The 18,535-nt window shown below is 39.4% G+C and overlaps 1 protein-coding gene across 3 annotated transcripts in view; it reads left to right on the top strand.

The window, feature by feature from the left end:
- Positions 1 to 9,641, top strand: part of LOC115007500 (capping protein, Arp2/3 and myosin-I linker protein 3-like) — a 28,270-nt gene extending 18,629 nt beyond the window's left edge. For 2 of the 3 annotated variants that reach the window (XM_029430405.1, XM_029430404.1), the window contains exons 30-40: positions 1,545 to 1,611; positions 1,922 to 2,109; positions 2,584 to 2,663; positions 4,924 to 5,097; positions 5,646 to 5,844; positions 5,941 to 6,694; positions 6,836 to 6,942; positions 7,096 to 7,225; positions 8,297 to 8,368; positions 8,527 to 8,634; positions 9,015 to 9,641. In XM_029430405.1, the coding sequence (XP_029286265.1) occupies positions 1,545 to 1,611; positions 1,922 to 2,109; positions 2,584 to 2,663; positions 4,924 to 5,097; positions 5,646 to 5,844; positions 5,941 to 6,694; positions 6,836 to 6,942; positions 7,096 to 7,225; positions 8,297 to 8,368; positions 8,527 to 8,634; positions 9,015 to 9,055 (1,920 nt within the window). In that variant the 3' untranslated portion in view covers positions 9,056 to 9,641. The remainder of the gene's footprint in view (positions 1 to 1,544; positions 1,612 to 1,921; positions 2,110 to 2,583; positions 2,664 to 4,923; positions 5,098 to 5,645; positions 5,845 to 5,940; positions 6,695 to 6,835; positions 6,943 to 7,095; positions 7,226 to 8,296; positions 8,369 to 8,526; positions 8,635 to 9,014) is intronic. The other variant, XM_029430406.1, reaches the window with a different exon arrangement.
- The last annotated feature ends 8,894 nt before the right edge of the window (positions 9,642 to 18,535 follow it).

Below are 18,535 nucleotides of genomic sequence, written 5' to 3'. Positions count from 1 at the left end.
TGCCTACGCTGTACGCCTGACTGGCATTAAATCAAACTCAGAATAGAATCAGAATTACAATAGAAGGTATAGTAAAAGGTGTGTATAAGTAACATTACAGTAGTATATATTGTTTTGGTTAGTCCTGTTCTCTCTGTCCAAACTGTCCCAATCCCTTCCTTTGTTATTACACTGGTTTTACACACTTCCATTTCAAATTAGTTTACGGTTTCCTTTGTTTCCCTTTATGTTCTACTTGCTGAACTAATCTTTATCATTAAGTAGCTCAATGTTTACCAGATATATGATAAAACTGCAGGAGTGATTCTCTGACATTGTCTCAAGAATCTGCCATAAACCCAAGACACTTTTTCATTGTTATTCATAAAGCTAAAAATATCAGAGTAGTTTATCAGAAACATGAAACTGTTGTGGCAGCCTCGCTATGTTAACCTCGCTATGTTAACAATATATGTTTTTATTTAGTTTTAAAGTGGATCCTGGATGATGGTCTTAAATGACCTGCTATTACAGTAGCTTTGTTAATTGCAGTACTATTTTACTATTCATTGACTATTAGCTTAAATCTCCTGTGGAGTACCTCAAGGATCCATGTTAGGCCCCATCATTTTTCCCTGTTTGCATGTGTATTCTTTCAATTTAAAGGCATATATTTACTTTCAATGTTAAGTGGACGACACTCTGTTGTATCTCACTGTAAAACCAAACATTAAGTATAACTCAAAGACCCTTAGGGGACTGTCTTCAGGACATGGTTCATGATAATGGCAGGTAACTTTCTCTAGCTATAACAAGAGGATCATCAAAGTTATTACAATTTATCCTGAGGGGGACATGTAAGTCTGTACCAAATGTCATGGCAATTTATCCAACTGTTGCTGAGATATTTCACTAAAACGCACAAATGTGAGCACTAATGGTGGTGCTACAGGACAAGTCAGGGGACCACCAAATTCAATAAGATTAATTTCCTCGGCACCATGAATACCTGTACACATTTTCACAGCAATCCATGCAAAATTGCAGTGATATTGGACCAAGGTGGTGGACCGAGTGAGTCCTGCCACTAGCACGGCTAAAACAACTCAAACAGCTATCTGCTATGGTTAATCCTTTCGCCAAAAGTATTTATGCAAGCTTTCATACTGACTTAATCTTTTATGAAAAATCATTTCTGTAGTTGGATCCAGTTTTCTTCTGCTGAAAAGATTTTCTATAATCAAGCTTTTCCTGGAACCCCTTAGATCAAGTTATTTATGGCATCGACTGTTTGTAATGTTTTTGTCTTTATTCAGTCATCTTTTTATATCCCAGTGTGTGTTTGGTATTTGTGTCTGACTGTTTTTACGTGTTTCATTTGTACAGCACTCTGCTTCATGTTTTGTTTATAAAATTGACTTGATGTGACAAAACTCCACTGACGCCCTGAAGGAGATCTTGTATTATTTGTGCTACTTGACATGTTTACTCGTTTCTGCTTGTGTGCCTCACTTTAATACTACCCCTTGGCATCTCAGTATCGTTTTTTTCTTTTTTTATTCCAGGACACAATAGCTATTAAGAAGCGCAGCTCGAGAACAAGACGAATACGACCTGTCTCCACCAGGCTGAGTGAGTACGGCTGTATATCCTCTTTCCTGTCCAGCTCTGACCCCATCCCGTCTCTTTCAGGGCTCCATTAGTGTTTTTTCTGTTGACTTTTTCCTTCCCCGTCTCTCCATCTGAGTAGTCTGTTAATGGCTGTTTTAATCTGGCCTGAGCCAAGTATGAGTCAATAAATCTCAGAGCAGTTACTTGTTTTAAATTGTCTTGACTTTAAAGCAGAAACGATGTCTCCCTGTAATTCCCACCTCGTCTCCTCGACTGTGCCTTTTCAGTTTCTTGCCCTGACATCTTCTATTATATTTTCACCTGCTACCAGGTCTGTGTGACGACTCCAGCTCCTCTCCACCCCCCTCCGTGCCATCATACTCCTCGCCGCTATCCCGTTCTGCATCCTGGGAGGGCCTGTCTGAGCTGCCTACACAGGGTCTGCCTCTCCATCATGTGACGCGGGTTCGGCCGAGGCCTCCGCGGAGGCACAAAGGAGGGCACATCCCTGCTGATACTGTAAGGCGGGTTTGATCTCAGCACCTTTTGACATGTAAAGTAATGCGAATCTATCTGTCTGTCCATCTGTATATCTATCTATCTGTATATCTGTCTGTATATATTTCTATCTGTCTGTATATATGTCTGTCTATCTGTATATCTGTCTATCTGTCTGTCTATATTTCTATCTGTCTGTCTGTATATATGTCTGTCTATCTGTCTGTCTGTCTGTGCATAATTCCCCCATTGTCTAATGTCCATGCCTGCTGGCAGTGAGTCATGTCTTTGTCAGAGGTAATCTATACAAAGTGGATGGCTGGAATTTGATTATGTCATCTCACTGAAGCCAGTGTAATCCATTTGTTTTATTGCATACAGAACATTTACAAATAAAGCCCAGTGCAAGTAAATTGACCTCTCTAAAAAGTGTGCGTGTGTGTGTGCGTGTGTGTACGTGTGTGTGTACGTGTGTGTGCGTGTGTACCTGCGCAGCATTCCAGTGAAAATGGAGGAATAAGCCCTCTTGATGACGGGCTCCCAGATTTCTACACTAAAAGAGTGCTCCCTGACAGGTAAGAGTTTCTTTACTACCTATCTTTTCCTACAGAACACCCCATCAATGTACATGTTTTACTACAATTGACTCTAAATTACTGCCGTCTCACAAAGCATATCCCAAGTTTTTAGTTTGAGTTCCTACATTTAAAGCAGGGGTCTCCAATCTTTTTGATGCTGAGAGCTACTTCAAGGGTACTGAATAATACGAAGGGCTACTTGTTTGATACACACTTCCTGAATAACACAGTTGCACGTTTCACCTTTAATAATAATATTATCATTAGTAATAATAATCATAATAAATATTCATGTGTGAAGAGACTGTCGGATCACATGTTAATGTTAATTATTCTTCACAATAATTATTAACAATGATTTATGGTAGGAAACACAGATATATTTAAACATGCAGCATTATTTATGTATGTTCTCAATCTATTTCAACATGTGAAAGTCAGAGTTATCACATCTCTGATATTTTTGTAAATATCTGTATTGACAGTTTTGTATGAATGAGAACGGAGCTCCATGGTGACTAGTGCTATTTTTAGAACATGCTCTGCGAGCGACTTACTTAGTCTTGTCGCCCGCGGGCACCGCGTCGGCTGCCCCTGATTTAAAGTAATTAAATTCCTTTTATTTTTTTAAAGCAATTTACAGAGTCTTCAAACTTGCTTAAGATACAGTAGTTATATCCATCATAGTCTTAAGTTAGTGTCACATGGTAATGCAACTGTGAGCAGAAACTGCTTTGAGAATGTTTTTGTTCAAGAGAGTTAGCTGCTGAACAGCAACCTTTTACAGTAAACACACGAAGAAGAAGACCTTCACTTATCATAGTGTATTGAAATAAATTCCATCTGTGGTTGAAATCACTGTAATTTGTTTGCTGTGCTTTGGGAAAAAGTCAGCAGTGTACTGAATTCAAATCTTTACCAAAAGGCCGTTTAGGGAAATTACAGCCAATGAGAGGTTGTTTCATCCATCAATATAATAGTACTTAATGTGAGTGAGTTACAAAAGGAGGGAAACTATCTCAGTAGCGAACCAAGAAAGGCACACAGCAAGAAATACAACATGAACAGACAAATTACACCGCAGTTTAAGCAGGTGACGAGGAAAAGTGTAGCTTCATTTGAAATGTAACAGAGATATAACCTTGGTTGATGCATTCCAACAAACTGGTTTAAAGAAAAAATAATTAGTCTCTACTTTCTCTCATTTACTAACTCAATGAATACCACATCTACTACATCAGGCTATTTAGATTTCAAGTAATTATGTATTCCTTAAAGTGTGATATCTTCATAAGAAAGAAAAAGTGATTAAACGTGACATGAGCGAACATTGATTGCTACATATCTGCCATTTCTATATTAAATCTTAATTCAATGCCATGATTCTTGTTATTACATCTGCAATCAAACAGCCCTGCTGGGTTCTGACAGTTTCTTTACTGAGGCTTTATTTTAATTGGCTTATGTTTAAGTTGTTTTTGCTCATCATTCAAGAATGTTGTGTTTCTCTGACCAGTGTGTTGTCTGTCTTTTGAAGTACTCTCATGGCGAGGTTCAGCTTGTTTGGCACACCCTGCAGGCAGTTCGTACATTCAGAGGCAATTTAATCTGCTGTTCATCATCTTTGCTCAATCATAGCATAAATGTGGTCACTCTTTGATGATAAGAGGAGCTGGAGCTGGCTGTTTGGGGCATTTGGGGTTGGCTAACAAGACGTGATTGGTTAGCATGTTGTTGATCAAAGCGGACTGAGATTCAGGAAGGAGAGGTGTTTTTTTCATGCAGCTCAAAGGATGATGTCAGTTGTTTGTTGTTTGCAGCTGGTGATTTTGTTAAATTTGTGATCGGTCTGCTTTGGAAATGTACGTTTAGTCCTCCAGCGATCATGCAAATTAAACACAATTTCGAATGACTGCGAAAACATGCAGAACCACCAATGTGGCACTTTTAATGTAGAGCTGCAGCAGTTTGCTAAGCCTTTATTTTAGTAGAGCTGAATGCAGGAACAGCTGCCACAGTTTCGTTGCCCCCTTCCACACTTTCTGATCATCAGGTTCAATCAGTGCTTTTACTGTAATGTGATTGCAATCATGATATAAAAAAGTGCACTTTAAATAAATCATTGTGTAGTAAGAGATGCTCAAATTGTCCATGTATCAGAAGCAAAGCGGACAAAAAGCTGTGATGACTTCAGAGACATCCTATTAGAGACGACTGGACAGCGTGTGTGACATGAAACCTCTCTCACCTCTTTCAGTCAGCTCTCCTCTCTGCACAAAGCTCACTCGCTGAGGAGGAAGAAGAGGAGAAACATGCTGGCCATATTCGGTTTCCGTAAGAACCGCAACCAAACTTTGTCCAATCAGGGGCCGGAGTCTGAACCGGAGGTTTATGGAGATGGGTGTCACTTGGTTGCTACAGCACCCACAGGGTTCGTGTATGCACAAACACAAAACATGCGCATACTCCATATAGAAGGTAAATGTATAGGTAAGGCCTTGAAAACACAACACAATGCCTACAGGATGCACTAGATAACAATACATAGGGCTTACACATATTCCTCACATATTCTGCTGTACAGCTTCATATTGATCAGTCAGCAGCAATAAACTTCCTAAATGCTTCGCCAAATATCATTCTAAATCTCCTTCATTTTTCTGTTTATACAAGAAATGGCTGATAGCTGCCGAGAGTGCCGGCATGCTGATACCAGCGTGTGTACACAGATGTAGATGACAGCCGGTGTCTCCGATTCATGATCCAACAGTCAGCCAAGGGATTAGAGATGACCAGCTGCATGTCAAATACAGATTAGGATAGCAAGATAGCTGATTTCTGCTAGAAAAAGGACACTTCCTAATTATTGTTCTCAAAGCTTGTTACATTTTAGTCTTAATTCTGTGTTTTAAAACTGTGAAAATATCAGCGGCAAATTGTTCATGCAGGCTAACATCTTCAGTGTCTTCCAACTGTTAGGACAGCTACAGAGAATGTATACACACTCCTTCAGCCTCCGAGGTCCGCCGCCAGAGCTGGATCTCCCGGTGAAGGGGCTGATGGGAAAATAAATGATCATCAGGGGAAAAATACTCTCGTTTTGAGTCCGCCACCAGTGCCGGGCATCCCTCACCCAAGCGTGGGAGGAAGCAAACACCCCTTTTATTCTCCCAGAGAGGTACAGTCAGCGTGGCCCGCCACAAGCATTCATTTTATTGGTAGTTTGCCTCGGGTACGATCTTTTCTTTTGTCTCTTCTTGTTATGTTTTGACAGAAACCCGAAGTGGATGCTGTGTTTGAACATCCGCTAGAGACAGACAAGTACTGGGTGGACAACAAACATAGGACAACAGATGCGGTGCAGGCAGACAAGCCGTGGATGGAAGGGAGGCAAGGTGACCAACATTCTGAGAAACATGTAGAAAGACAGCGGTTTGATAGCAGGCTGCAAGAAAGAACTCTTGGAGAGCCGAGGACAACAGACAGACAAACAGACAGGTACTGGACTGAGAGTAGACACCCGGAGAGACACATGGACAGACAGTGGACTGTTGACAGACACACCCAGCGGCAGATTGACAGAAAGATAGAAAGACAGTGGATGGGCGGCAGACAGATAGACAGATCGTGGTCGGAAAATAGGCCGACAGATATACAGGTGGATAACCAGTGGACTGAGGGCAGACATGGAAGCAGGAAGACAGAGAGACAAATGCAGGTGCTTCATTTGGCTCAGAGGCCACTGCCTCCGTACCCGTCGGACAGGACGCCTTCGCCAAAACAGGAAACGGATTCTCTGAAAAGCGTAGAGGCAGCATCTCCAGATTGGCATCAGCAGGAGTTGCAAGGAGACCGACAAATGTCTCCCGACACAGGTGGAGTTTTCACAGAGGGGTGGAGGAGCAGCGGAGGAGGAGGTCGAGCTGCTCCATGTGCAAATAAACCTGATCCTCCGCCGCAAAGCAGCAAACCCAACCTGTCCAAACTGAGGCAGAGACATCGGCTCGAGAGCTCAGACGCTTTGCCAGGTACGTCACTGTCAGCAGAGTTTATGTGCTGCAGGTTAGAAAGGAGCTTTTAGCTTTTGCAAAGAGGTTCAGGCTGCAATCGTTCCCTCTGTGTGTAAACAAACCACAATGTAGGTGACAGTGACTTCTTTGGATTTGTAGGTACAGAGGAGGAAGGAGACTTAGAGAAGGATCCTGGAAAGATGGAAAAGAAAGAGAGAGAAAAAAGAAGAGACTCGGAGGGTCACCCACCGCCGATTCCAGAAAAGGTGTGCAATTTATAGCCATGCGTGGTTTGGTTTGTGTACAATAACAATAAGTCCATCAGTGGTTACTGTAAATCTAGAACAACTTAGCCAGTTGTAGTGATTGTCTATGACCTTTTGATTTGTTCACGCTTTCTGTCCTGCTCCGAAAAACAGCCAAAGATGTCCTCGTATGTGACTTTTCCAAAAGAATCAGCCAATGAGAGGAATTTACCTCCTCCTCCTCCTGTGCCACCGCCTGTTAACAAGCCTCTGCACGGATTACCAGACAGAGCTGCAAGTCAAGGTAGCTCCACTGAAAATACAAACAGACATAAAGTGGTGTTAACATATGTGTGACTTAAATAGCTCTGTTGTGTTCACATTTTCACTATGAGAAAACAAATGTTATCACAGTAAATGGTTTACTTTTGTCATTTGTTCAAACTTGGTACAAATAAACAGCTCAACCTGTAGAAAACATCAAAGGAATAAGATTCCACTCTGATATCTGTCGGTTACTTATTAAGCTACTGCAGTAGCAGAAGGGGAAACGGCAAGTTGTGGCTTGACAGCAGTTGTGTGTTGTACTTGGCCTGGCACAGTCACTTCCTGGACTCCACAAAGTCACTGCTTCCACACAAGAAATGATCTGGCACATAACAGCCCATAAAACTGCAACGTGTTGTGTGTTAGTAAGACGTGCTGGCAAGAGGATCTTGATACCTTCAGACAGAGCCAGGCTAGCTGTTCCCTCTGTTTCTAGTCTTTATCCTAGACATGAAAGTGGTATTGATCTCAACAAGAAAGTGAATAAGCATATTTCAGTTGAAATATTCCTTTAAACAAATTACAGCCGTTACAAACAAAAAAGTTTGTCTCCTCTTGCAAGCTCTACAAACAGTCCCATCGTATAACACAACTTAGGTCTTTTATAATAAGATAAGATACAACTTTATTGATCCCCGGCACTAAGACAGAAATCGATACAGATAAGTATAGAAAGTATCAGAAATAAATAGTAGGAGGTTCATAAAGTGAAATAGGAATAGAATAAAAATAGAAAACTATACAAGAGCATTTAGAGACAAATGACGTGTTAAAGTGAGTGCTGCTGATAGAGTGACATCATTATAAACCAGACCTTAAATCTTCTAATAAAACTCAATAAAAAACATAAAATGGACACAGCCCATTCTTTTCAGACATGTGTCAATGTATCTAAATGTAATCGTAAACACAGATCTTTGACTAAATGTATTCACTTACAAATAAATAGTATTTGTAATATAGGTTTGTAATAGGTTTAAGTAATACATATATAACATGTATATTCCTGACTTTAAACCTAAATATCTTGTGTTTCCTACCTGTTCAGGTGAAGAAGGATTGAGACCTCAGGCACCAGTGAAACCACAGAGAAACAGAAAGGCCATGTCTTGTGACACAGGTACAATGAGTCTTTTCTCCATCACAGTATATTCTCTTATTGTTTACCTCACAGGTTGCTACACAGTGTTATATTTGTGTTGGAAGTTCATGTTTATTTGTGTGTAAAGTGTCTGCATCTAACTGTTCATTTGTGTTTTTTGTTCTCACTGAACTCAGGCACTGACAGGGAAAGCCCTAATAACGTTGAGAAGCCCCCAAATCGCAAACCCCCTGTGAAAAAACCTAGACTACCCCAAAACAGAAATAAGTCACTGGACTTGTCTGGTACACGTCTCTCTGTTTTTATTTATGTTTGTGCGTGTGTGTGTGTGTGTGTGTGTGTGTGTGTTTGTGTTGTGTGTGTGTGTGTGTGTGTGTGTGTGTGTGTGTGTGTGTGTGTGTGTGTGTGTGTGTGTGTGTGTGTGTGTGGGTAGCATATGTTACAGAGTGTGAGTCAAGTGGTAATTAAAACACCACAGTATGTGTTAGTATTATGGAATATGATTTACATATCTATAAAAAGGTTAAATAGAAGAAGAACTGACAGATTCTGCAGATACTTTGCTGTATATTTCTACAAGTTGTGAATATGTTCTTGTATTGATCAACTTCAGTGATATAGTCAATGCCAATGATCAGGTTCTTGTCCTCTTCTACTTTTACAGACAGCCTCGACTCCGCCTCTGGTCACAGCGAGCTGTTGTGATGCCCGGGAGAATCACCTGCCAGCGTTGTCATGACAGCTGTGGAGCATTTAGTCCAACGAGGAAACAAAGAAAAACACACGAGGAGGGGAGAGCCAGAGAGAACACGTATGACAGACATCATAAAGCATCCGTCACTTGCTTCTGTTGAATCCCTCACTTTTCTTGATGTCACGCTCCTCTCTCTTCACAATGACTGCGTTTCTGTCTTTGATTTCTTCTCACATGAAAACTCTTTTTTGTGGCTTTAGTATTTTAACAGTATTTGCTACTTTAGAAAAACCCAAATGATCATTGTCTTTTGTGTCTGTGGAAAGTTGGCCGAGTGTTGGAGCATTGTGGCTTAGACGGAAAATTAAAAAAAAAGTCTTTATTAGAATGTGATTTCTTAAATCTGCAATGCATTTTTGACTGCTGATACAGTTGATTGCCTTGGTTGACACTTGAAAATGAGTTGCTTCTTATCAGATGAAACTTGATGATTTATATCTAGTTTTGCTTTCAGGAACTGAAAGGTAATATATTTTATAGAGAAAAAAAAATATTATGTATGAGCACCCTTACTGTATGAATAAAACACTACTGGAAAAACAACTACGACTCTTTCTGTGGCTGTTATTAGATCCACCAGGATTTCTTCAATCATATAACAATTAAATGTACTGTTTTTTTACAAAACGTTACAATTAGATGATTTAGGAGATACCTCTAGAAAAATGGGAGTTGGAAGCCAACGTGATGATAGAGGATGAAGATTGGAAGGAAAGTCACTTAAGTACCCGTAAAATCACAAATAGCCCTATGAGTTTGACAGGAAAGTTCATTTTAAAATATATATATATATATTTTAGGACCCCCAAAGTGCTGTCTGGGTTTATTGGATGATCCTCACCATTATGCTGGAGAGGCTGTGAAATGATTGGGCATCATACACATGTTATTTTGGGTTGTCCAAAACTCCAGAGATTTTGGGAGAATATTAAGATGGTGTGTTGATTTACCTTTGAATCCACTGTACTATATGCTGGTATGTATACCGCGAGGTACAGCCCACTCTCTGGCAGGTATTGGGCCACAGCCCAGTGGTGGGTCTCAAAGCGTCATCTAGTGGGCCGCTGTGGTGCTGCCATATGGTTATATATATATATATATATATATATATATATATATATATATATACCTCACAGTTTTTATTGCTTGTGCACATTTTGATATCTGGAATTGTCAACCCACACACACATTTTTTGTTGGTTGCCTAAAAACATGGGATTAATTTATATGAATGCACAGGTGACCAACCGTTGATGTAATTCTATGCTTGTGTTTCCGGCTGCACACTGCACACATCACCTCCTATCGTATAGCTGCCTCCAAAGTAGTAACACATCAGTAAAAAGCACGTCACAACCACATATTGCACATATTAAAAAAAACCTGTGATAAGAGCAAGCAACATATTGCACAGCAACTCAACAAATCGTCAATCTGTTGTACAACCCATACAGCCTCAAGCAACACTCTTTAAAATGTTTATTGAGGTAGGCACAAATGAGTTTCTAAGACGGCTTGCATTACCTCTGCACACAACTCTTTATTTCAGTGAAATAGACTAAATAATTGTTGTTATTAGTGCATTAGACAATAACGATAGTAGACAAACTCAATCAATGCAGGACACAATCTGATACAATTTAAGGTCACAGACTGCACTTTTCTCTTTCCAGACCACAGAAGATAAACCATTACCCCAGTAACTTCTCGCCTCTGTGTGAAATGTTTAAAGGATGAAGGAACATTGTGTCTCTGTAAAATCATTTTGGGGTTCATTGGTTGGCTTTTTTGCCGAGGCTTTTAGTGGGGAATTTAATATAGTTTAGGGAATTTAATATAGTTTGGGGCTGTGGAACCAGGTAGCAAGAAGAATAACATTGTTACTGCTGCAATCTTGGAAATTCAAGATTTCCAGTTCAATGTGCTTTATTGAATATTCACACAAAAAAAAAAGATAAATAAAAAAATAGAATGAAATAAAAAAAATAAAGAGCAAAAACACAGAAACAGCAGTTACAAATACAATAAGAATTGTAAAAGATATGTTAAAATAAAAATACACCAAAATAACAATAATAATAATGATATATACATATGTATTATACACATACAAATATATACATGTAAATACATACACACACCCTGTTAACATACGTACATGTATGCATATATACAGACGTAAACATATAAAAATAGCTAAAACTTGATCTGAAAGGAAACAATTTTACCGTCAGTCGGTGCAGTCGACGTTTTTCTGAAATGGGTCCCAGATGTATAGGTGTCCATTTTCCCATTTATTTTGTATTTCAGACATTCATAAGATATCACAGATATTTCTGCAAAGAGAGGAAATCTTAAAACATTGTTGGCAACCTTTCATTAATCTAATGAGTTAAAGATAATGTCATTGAGCCACTGTCTATGCATGTCAAAACCCTTTGTCAGGATATCTGCAAAGTCCTTCGTTGTAACCACCAACTTTTGTGTTCGTGTTACTTTATTATGAAAAAAACAAACAACAAAGAGGAAATGCACCTCTCCGGTTGGCATGGCAACATATATTCAGAAGTCAAAAATGTGAGAAACAGCAGGGGGCGACTGATCCCTACAAATGAGGCAGAGAAACACACACACACACACACACACACACACACACACACACACACACACACACACACACACACACACACCCACACACACACATTGTGGTTTCAGTAGAGCAGCAGTCTCGCGGGTTGTCATTAGCAACCGTGCCATGACCTTTTTTCTAAAGATGCTATAATGAGTCAGATATGAGTTGCTGCCTCAGTGAGGAAGTCTCTGCAGTTGGTTTATATGTAGATAAAGAGGCTGATAAACCAAGTCAGTGTTTTTTAATTGAGACTGATTGCTGTGTTCACTAAATATAGCACATGTTTATTTGGCGTGCATATTTTTACTTCCCCCAGATGTTGCGGCTGCTTGGATGAGGGAGATACTGTATGTGTGAACTTTAATTGATCTATTCAATCATTCAGCCTCCATATGCTTCGTTAATTAATCATCAATCAATGATTTAATGTCCTGTCCCGCAGCCCAGTGTGTGAGCAATGAGCAAGTCTGTCCTCAAGCAGTTTAACATCTCAAATTTAGATTTATGGCGAGATTACAAGCAGTGTATTGGCAGTCTTCGCTACAATGACTTCATAACAGTACAGTGAAGCATAACCCTAGCATTATTTCTGAACTTTCACTCCCACTCCACCTCAAATGTGATGTAGAATCCACAGAAGTGAGTCCTCTCCTGTAATGATACTCCCCAAAATGAGTGTGCGCACTGTTATTGATGAATTGTGAAGAAAGTGCAGAAAGTGACGCTTTGAGACTACCGATTCTTTAGACCAAACTGTTCAGGGCACAAACATAAAGACAATTTAATTCACTTTCTACGTATTTTTTACACTTTGCCATCAAGTTTTGTTTTGCTAAACTTAAAGGTTCTTAATTTGCATAATTAATCTTTACATTATCCTGTGACATTTATTCAGATCAAGGTGCCACAATGTGTCTGATTAAGAGCCTTGCTCAACGACATAGCAAATGTTCTCAAGGACGAAAGATCTTCATTATCTTAAACCAAAACACTATTTTCAACGTTAATCCAAAGAGTAATTATACGTTCACGTAGCACTCAGAAAGAATCATTTCTTCTGCATCGTCAAGCCTGAAATATTTTACACTAAGTTTCCCTCTGCGTAAGATTTTGGCCACAATGCCTCGTATTCTTTGCAGCTGATGTGAAGACACATCACATCACACAGGAGGCACCCGAACACATCCTACTCTTCTCGTCATTCTTCTGCAGTTACCAAGCAACATGATCACATAAAGGCCGAGGGAAGAGAGGAGCTGGAGAGAGAACATGTGTGGGTAGAGCAGAGAGATACGTGACGATAAAAGGATGCAGGCAGTCCACAGCAATGTGCATGATTGTGCTCACACAATACGTCCCAAGATCCAAATCCTCTCCTCTTCCTTCCGACTTGAAGGAGGATCCACCGTGCGTGAGAAGAAATAATGGCCAGACTCAAATCTTGTAGGAAAAACATGAAATAAAACAGTTTACTTCTAGTAAATCTACTGAACTTGTATTATGTCCTGAATGAGGTTATTTCACATCTTCATGCTGTCGGAGCACGAACAAGCTGTGAAAGTGTGTTTGCATGTGGCTCCTCACAGCAGGCCCACTGGATGATATTCGTGCCACAGCAGTCACATGGGTAATGACTCATGAAAGCAGACATTATAAGATGCAGTGTAATTTAATGTAATTACAACCATGTCTGTAAAAGGTCACGAGCGAGCTGTTCAGCTATGTCGCCATGGAAACTGTCTCCCTAATGGGTGACAGGCACTGCAGGCTTTGGAGTCACCTTGTAGCCCGGCAGTCAGAAACAGCACCAGTCACAGCCACAGGTGTGTGGCCACTAATCAACATGTACCCACGACCTGCACAGCGACTGGCGTCAGCTAATCAGGATCATGTAATTATATCGTGTAATTACAGTCAGAGGGAAGTGAACCCTCCTGGATTTTAATAAATGGGTCATTTGATTATGGATTTTAAGAATTATATGATTGTTTCTATTATTGATTTTGCAGGTGAAGTCAGAGAAGTGTGCAGAGGAAGACCAATGACAGCATATTATAACAAAACTAAATCAATCAATCAATTCATCCAATAGTTATTTTAAAACTCAAAACCACAAATACTAACCTCGCTGCAGGAAAAGTCAGGAGATCACAAACATCTGTACAAATGTTGCCTGTGTGGGTGTTCAAAGGCTTTAAATGTTGTATTTACTTTATACAGGTGTTAAGTTTGAAATATAATGTCACTGAATGGGCTTATATAATATATATTATAATAATGATCAGAAAAGTCATAGCACCATTTACTAAGAATTACTTGGAATATAAATAATCTTGGTCTTTAAAAAACCTTTTTTTTTCCTAGAAGTTTTAGTAAAAATAAAGGAAATAGTAATAATAAATTATTACAATTACAATACAAAGACAATAATAGGAATAGTTTAAAGGGACACTTCATTTGTATTGTAGTTTCATGTTTATGTTCCACATGAAATGGTAATTATAAACGCTGTTAGACCACTTACACACAAATACACACAAGTGATGCAAATATGTACACACGCATGCATTAACATATGACACAAGCCGAAATAATCATTCAATCTAAAATGCTGCGCATTAATGTGTGCATAATAATATTGTAGCTGCACTGAACAGAACTACATTTGCACTGCGGAGGAGCGACAGCCTCAAGTTAACGCCTCCTCTAACTAAACTCTCGCTAAAGTTCATAATTAAAGTAAATATATGGATTTTATATGGACTTTTTCTCTGCCAAGTGTACTTAGGAAAAGAGCTGTTTGTTGCAGTAAATATTACAGTAAAATATCTTAATCCTGCAAGGGGATGATGGACGAGAACAGAATCAAAGCAACTCTTCGTGTGAGCAGAGAAGGAGTTGGGGAGAGGGGGAATAATTTAACAGATTTAGTGTCATCTCTCAGTCTGGGAGAGAAGCCAAAGTATTGACTGTCTTAATCCGTTCATCCCTCTCTTCCTCCTCCTCATCCACCCTAACCTCTCTGTCTGCTGCCACCCCCTGATTTCCATCCTCTGTTCATCTGTGTTTTTTTTTTAAGATTAAAGTCGTCTAATACTTTATGTTTGGTTGTATGTGTCAGTGTTGATGTGGGATTGGACATTTTAAGCCGCCTGTCTAGATTTAGAGCCATCCAGCGACATTACTGTTGCTGTACATAAATTATTTAGAGAAGATGTTTGCGAGTGGATTTGTGAGCAACATTTTGTCATTTATGAAAGTTTATTTATTCATGGATATGTGCCAAACGTGCTGTGATTGAAATGGTATCAGCGTGATAAAATGAAATAACATGACATAAAGTGAAGCAGCATGTGCATCAACATAAGTAAGCATTCAGTAGTGTATCATTTCCCAACATATATAGCTTGTTTCAAAGGATTAAACACCTAAATGTCCAAATGAAGCTCCAGCAGCAGCACTCACAGACCTGCCACTGAAGCGATATGATCATGATTAAGTTTGTTCATTGATCTGAGGTGGGGATAGACAGTTGAGGCTGGAGAGGGTGAGTTAATAGCAGAGGTACTGACAGTTTACGTCTGCATTACAGATGGTTTATGAACGCATCGGGTATCTGTTAATCTGACACTAGTTTCAGGGGGAGAATCAGCGCTAATCCTATGACTAGCCTGATAAGTCCATCACAATGAAACCCTCACGTGTTGACAGCATGGGTAAACACACCTAATGCACACAGACACAAACACAAACAGCACAGTCACGGGTAACATGGTCTGGAATGAAAATCAATAAAAGAAACACAGTAAATCGCTTAAGAGGTATGAAATGCGTAATCTTGTAACTGCAAAGTCAGACTAAAATGGACCTTTTTAATCTTAACAGTTGAAGCGATGGATTAGATGCCTGTGTTACGAAAACACTGAGATTAGTGGCAGCCAGGAGAAGAGGGGGGCAAGGAAGTTAAATGATAAACAATGCTCCACAAGGCAGATTGTACTGCAGAGATGAATGTAACAGTGTTTGATCATAATGAAAACTTCACAGAAGGCTACATTTGTTTTCTTCTGAAATTATTATCTGACTTCAATCAGAAGGGAAATAAATCATAGAGCCGTGGGTCCTGCTGCTCATATTACAGCAATGTTTCAAATCACAGTGGGAAGACAAAATACTGCAAACATGTCAGAACTAATCATTTGACATTTCGGGTGATGCAATTATTTGTTTATCACAACAACAAATTCTTACTTTAAATGGATAACATATACAGCTGAGAGACAGACAGACAGACAGACAGACAGACAGACAGACAGACAGACAGACAGACAGACAGACAGACAGACAGACAGACAGACAGACAGATAGATAGATAGATAGATAGATAGATAGATAGATAGATAGATAGATAGATAGATAGATAGATAGATAGATAGATAGATAGATAGATAGATAGATAGATAGATAGATAGATAGACAGACAGACAGACAGACAGACAGACAGACAGACAGACAGACAGACAGACAGACAGACAGACAGACAGACAGACAGACAGATAGATAGATAGATAGATAGATAGATAGATAGATAGACAGACAGACAGACAGACAGACAGACAGACAGACAGACAGACAGACAGACAGACAGACAGACAGATAGATAGATAGATAGATAGATAGATAGATAGATAGATAGATAGATAGATAGATAGATAGATAGATAGATAGATAGACAGACAGACAGACAGACAGACAGATAGATAGATAGATAGATAGATACTTTATTGATCCAGAGGGAAATGTAGGCATCCAGTATCTTAAAAGACATATGACATTACACATCTGAAGTAAGTAAGAAAAAATAAATAAATTTAAGAGACAAACAGACGGTTGATAAATGCTGCCTTGTTTCACAGAAGACAGAAACAGCACACGTATAAATACTAAAATTAATGCTGATTGAATTCCATTCAGCTGCTTCAGTTTCAGGACCCTGTGAATGCTGACTCACTGTCACACTGTCACAGTTTACTGGGACTCTTGAGCCATGGTTAATGTTATTAGTAACACCTGTGCTTTTATACTATGATAAGCCAAAATGTCTACTGTGAAAAAGGTTAATTGACATGCAAACTAATATGACTCCTCTTTGTATCTGTTCTTGCGATGGTGTTTTACCTCAAAGTTAAATGGGTAAATGGCAGTTGATTGTTTTTTTAAATGTTATTTTTCAATGCTTTGATGATTTTAAAATTGCTTTTCGGTGATTTAATTTATTCTTTTATCACATTTTGGTTGATTGTAATCTCTGTGTTTTATTGTGTGTGTTCAGTTTTGGGTGTTTAGTTCATTTTATGCTCTTTGAGTTTTAAATGTGTTTTGTTTGTATTGTAAAGAAAAACGTTGTAATTGGGTTTTGAAAGATGCTATATAAATAAAGTTAATACTTATTATTACTACTACTACTAATAATAATAATAATTTCATTGATGTTTTGTTATTTGTGACTAATCGCACTGATCCAGCATTAGACAGGTTAAATCAAAAACATTTTTGACTTTGGCCTTATTATGAGGTGTCTTTATCTACGTGTGTGTGTGTGTTCGTGTGAAGAGAGTGAAGGAGACAGATCCTCACAGCGAGGGAGGGAGTTAGGTTAGGGAGGGGGCCTCTCTCTCGAGGTGAGACGTGTAAGCCTGCTGCTTGTTGCAGAGTTAGTCAGGATTAGGACATGTATCTGTGGGATAAGTCTGAGGTAGTGGGACCCTACAGGCCTCCACCTCACACCATCTGTCCAAACAGTCCAGGCCTGTCCTCAACTCTCTTCTTCTTCCTCTTCCTCTTCTTCTTCTTCTTCTTCTTCTTCTTCTTCTTCTTCTTCTTCTTCCTCTTCCTCCTCTTCCTCTTCTCTTCCTCTTCCTCCTCCTCCTCCTCTTCCTCTTCCTCTTCCTCCTCTTCCTCTTCCTCTTCCTCTTCCTCCTCCTCCTCCTCCTTCTTCTTCGCTTGTCGTTATTGTCAAATACAAAATGAAATAAAAAACGTACCTCACCTTGTGGTTCTGTCTCGTTCTGAGTTTCTCCTGTTTCATGACCCCACGTTGCCCTTAGAGCCTCTCAGAGGGTAAAAGCGGGATGATATGAAATCGGGTTTACAAGGTTAAAGGTCAGCTTTCCATTGAGCGGCAATGAGATACTCAAGCTTAAAGGGTCGGTTCACACAAATCACCCAGCCATATGTTCCCACATGCAGATACATTCTGCATTTATTAACTGAGGTTTTGAGATATCTTGTCTTTGATGCTGCTGCCACCATAATACAACAGAGGTGGATGTAGTCGAGTTTATTGTGCTCACAACAGTGAAGAATGACACTTAAAAACCTGGTTACTGTGGATAATTCACAGACCAACAGTATTCATTGGAACTTAAATTAAATTAGTCCCAATAAAACTGTTGACACGGAACTCCAAAGGGAGGAACTGACACTTAAAAGGAATTGTGATTTTGGGAAAAAGTATTTAGCCCAACTGGCTTTCTTGCAGGATGTTAGATTTGAAGATTGATACCACTCTCATGTCTGCACACTAAATATGAAACTACAGCCAACAGGTGGGTATCTTAGCTCAGCATAAAGACTGGAAGCGAGGGAAAACAAGCGAGTCTGGATCGTTCCAAAGGTAACAAAATCCACCTACTAACATCACTAAAGCTCATTAATGAACCTATCATATCTCATTTGATCATTTTATACAACAACAACAACACATTGTGGATATTTCTTTGCCGGGCATAGTAACTTC

The sequence above is a fragment of the Cottoperca gobio genome, chromosome 4, assembly GCF_900634415.1.
Source record: "Cottoperca gobio chromosome 4, fCotGob3.1, whole genome shotgun sequence".
Classification (NCBI taxonomy): Eukaryota; Metazoa; Chordata; class Actinopteri; order Perciformes; family Bovichtidae; genus Cottoperca; species Cottoperca gobio.
Note: the sequence above shows the minus strand (reverse complement) of the source record. Positions and strands in the feature narration are given on the sequence as shown.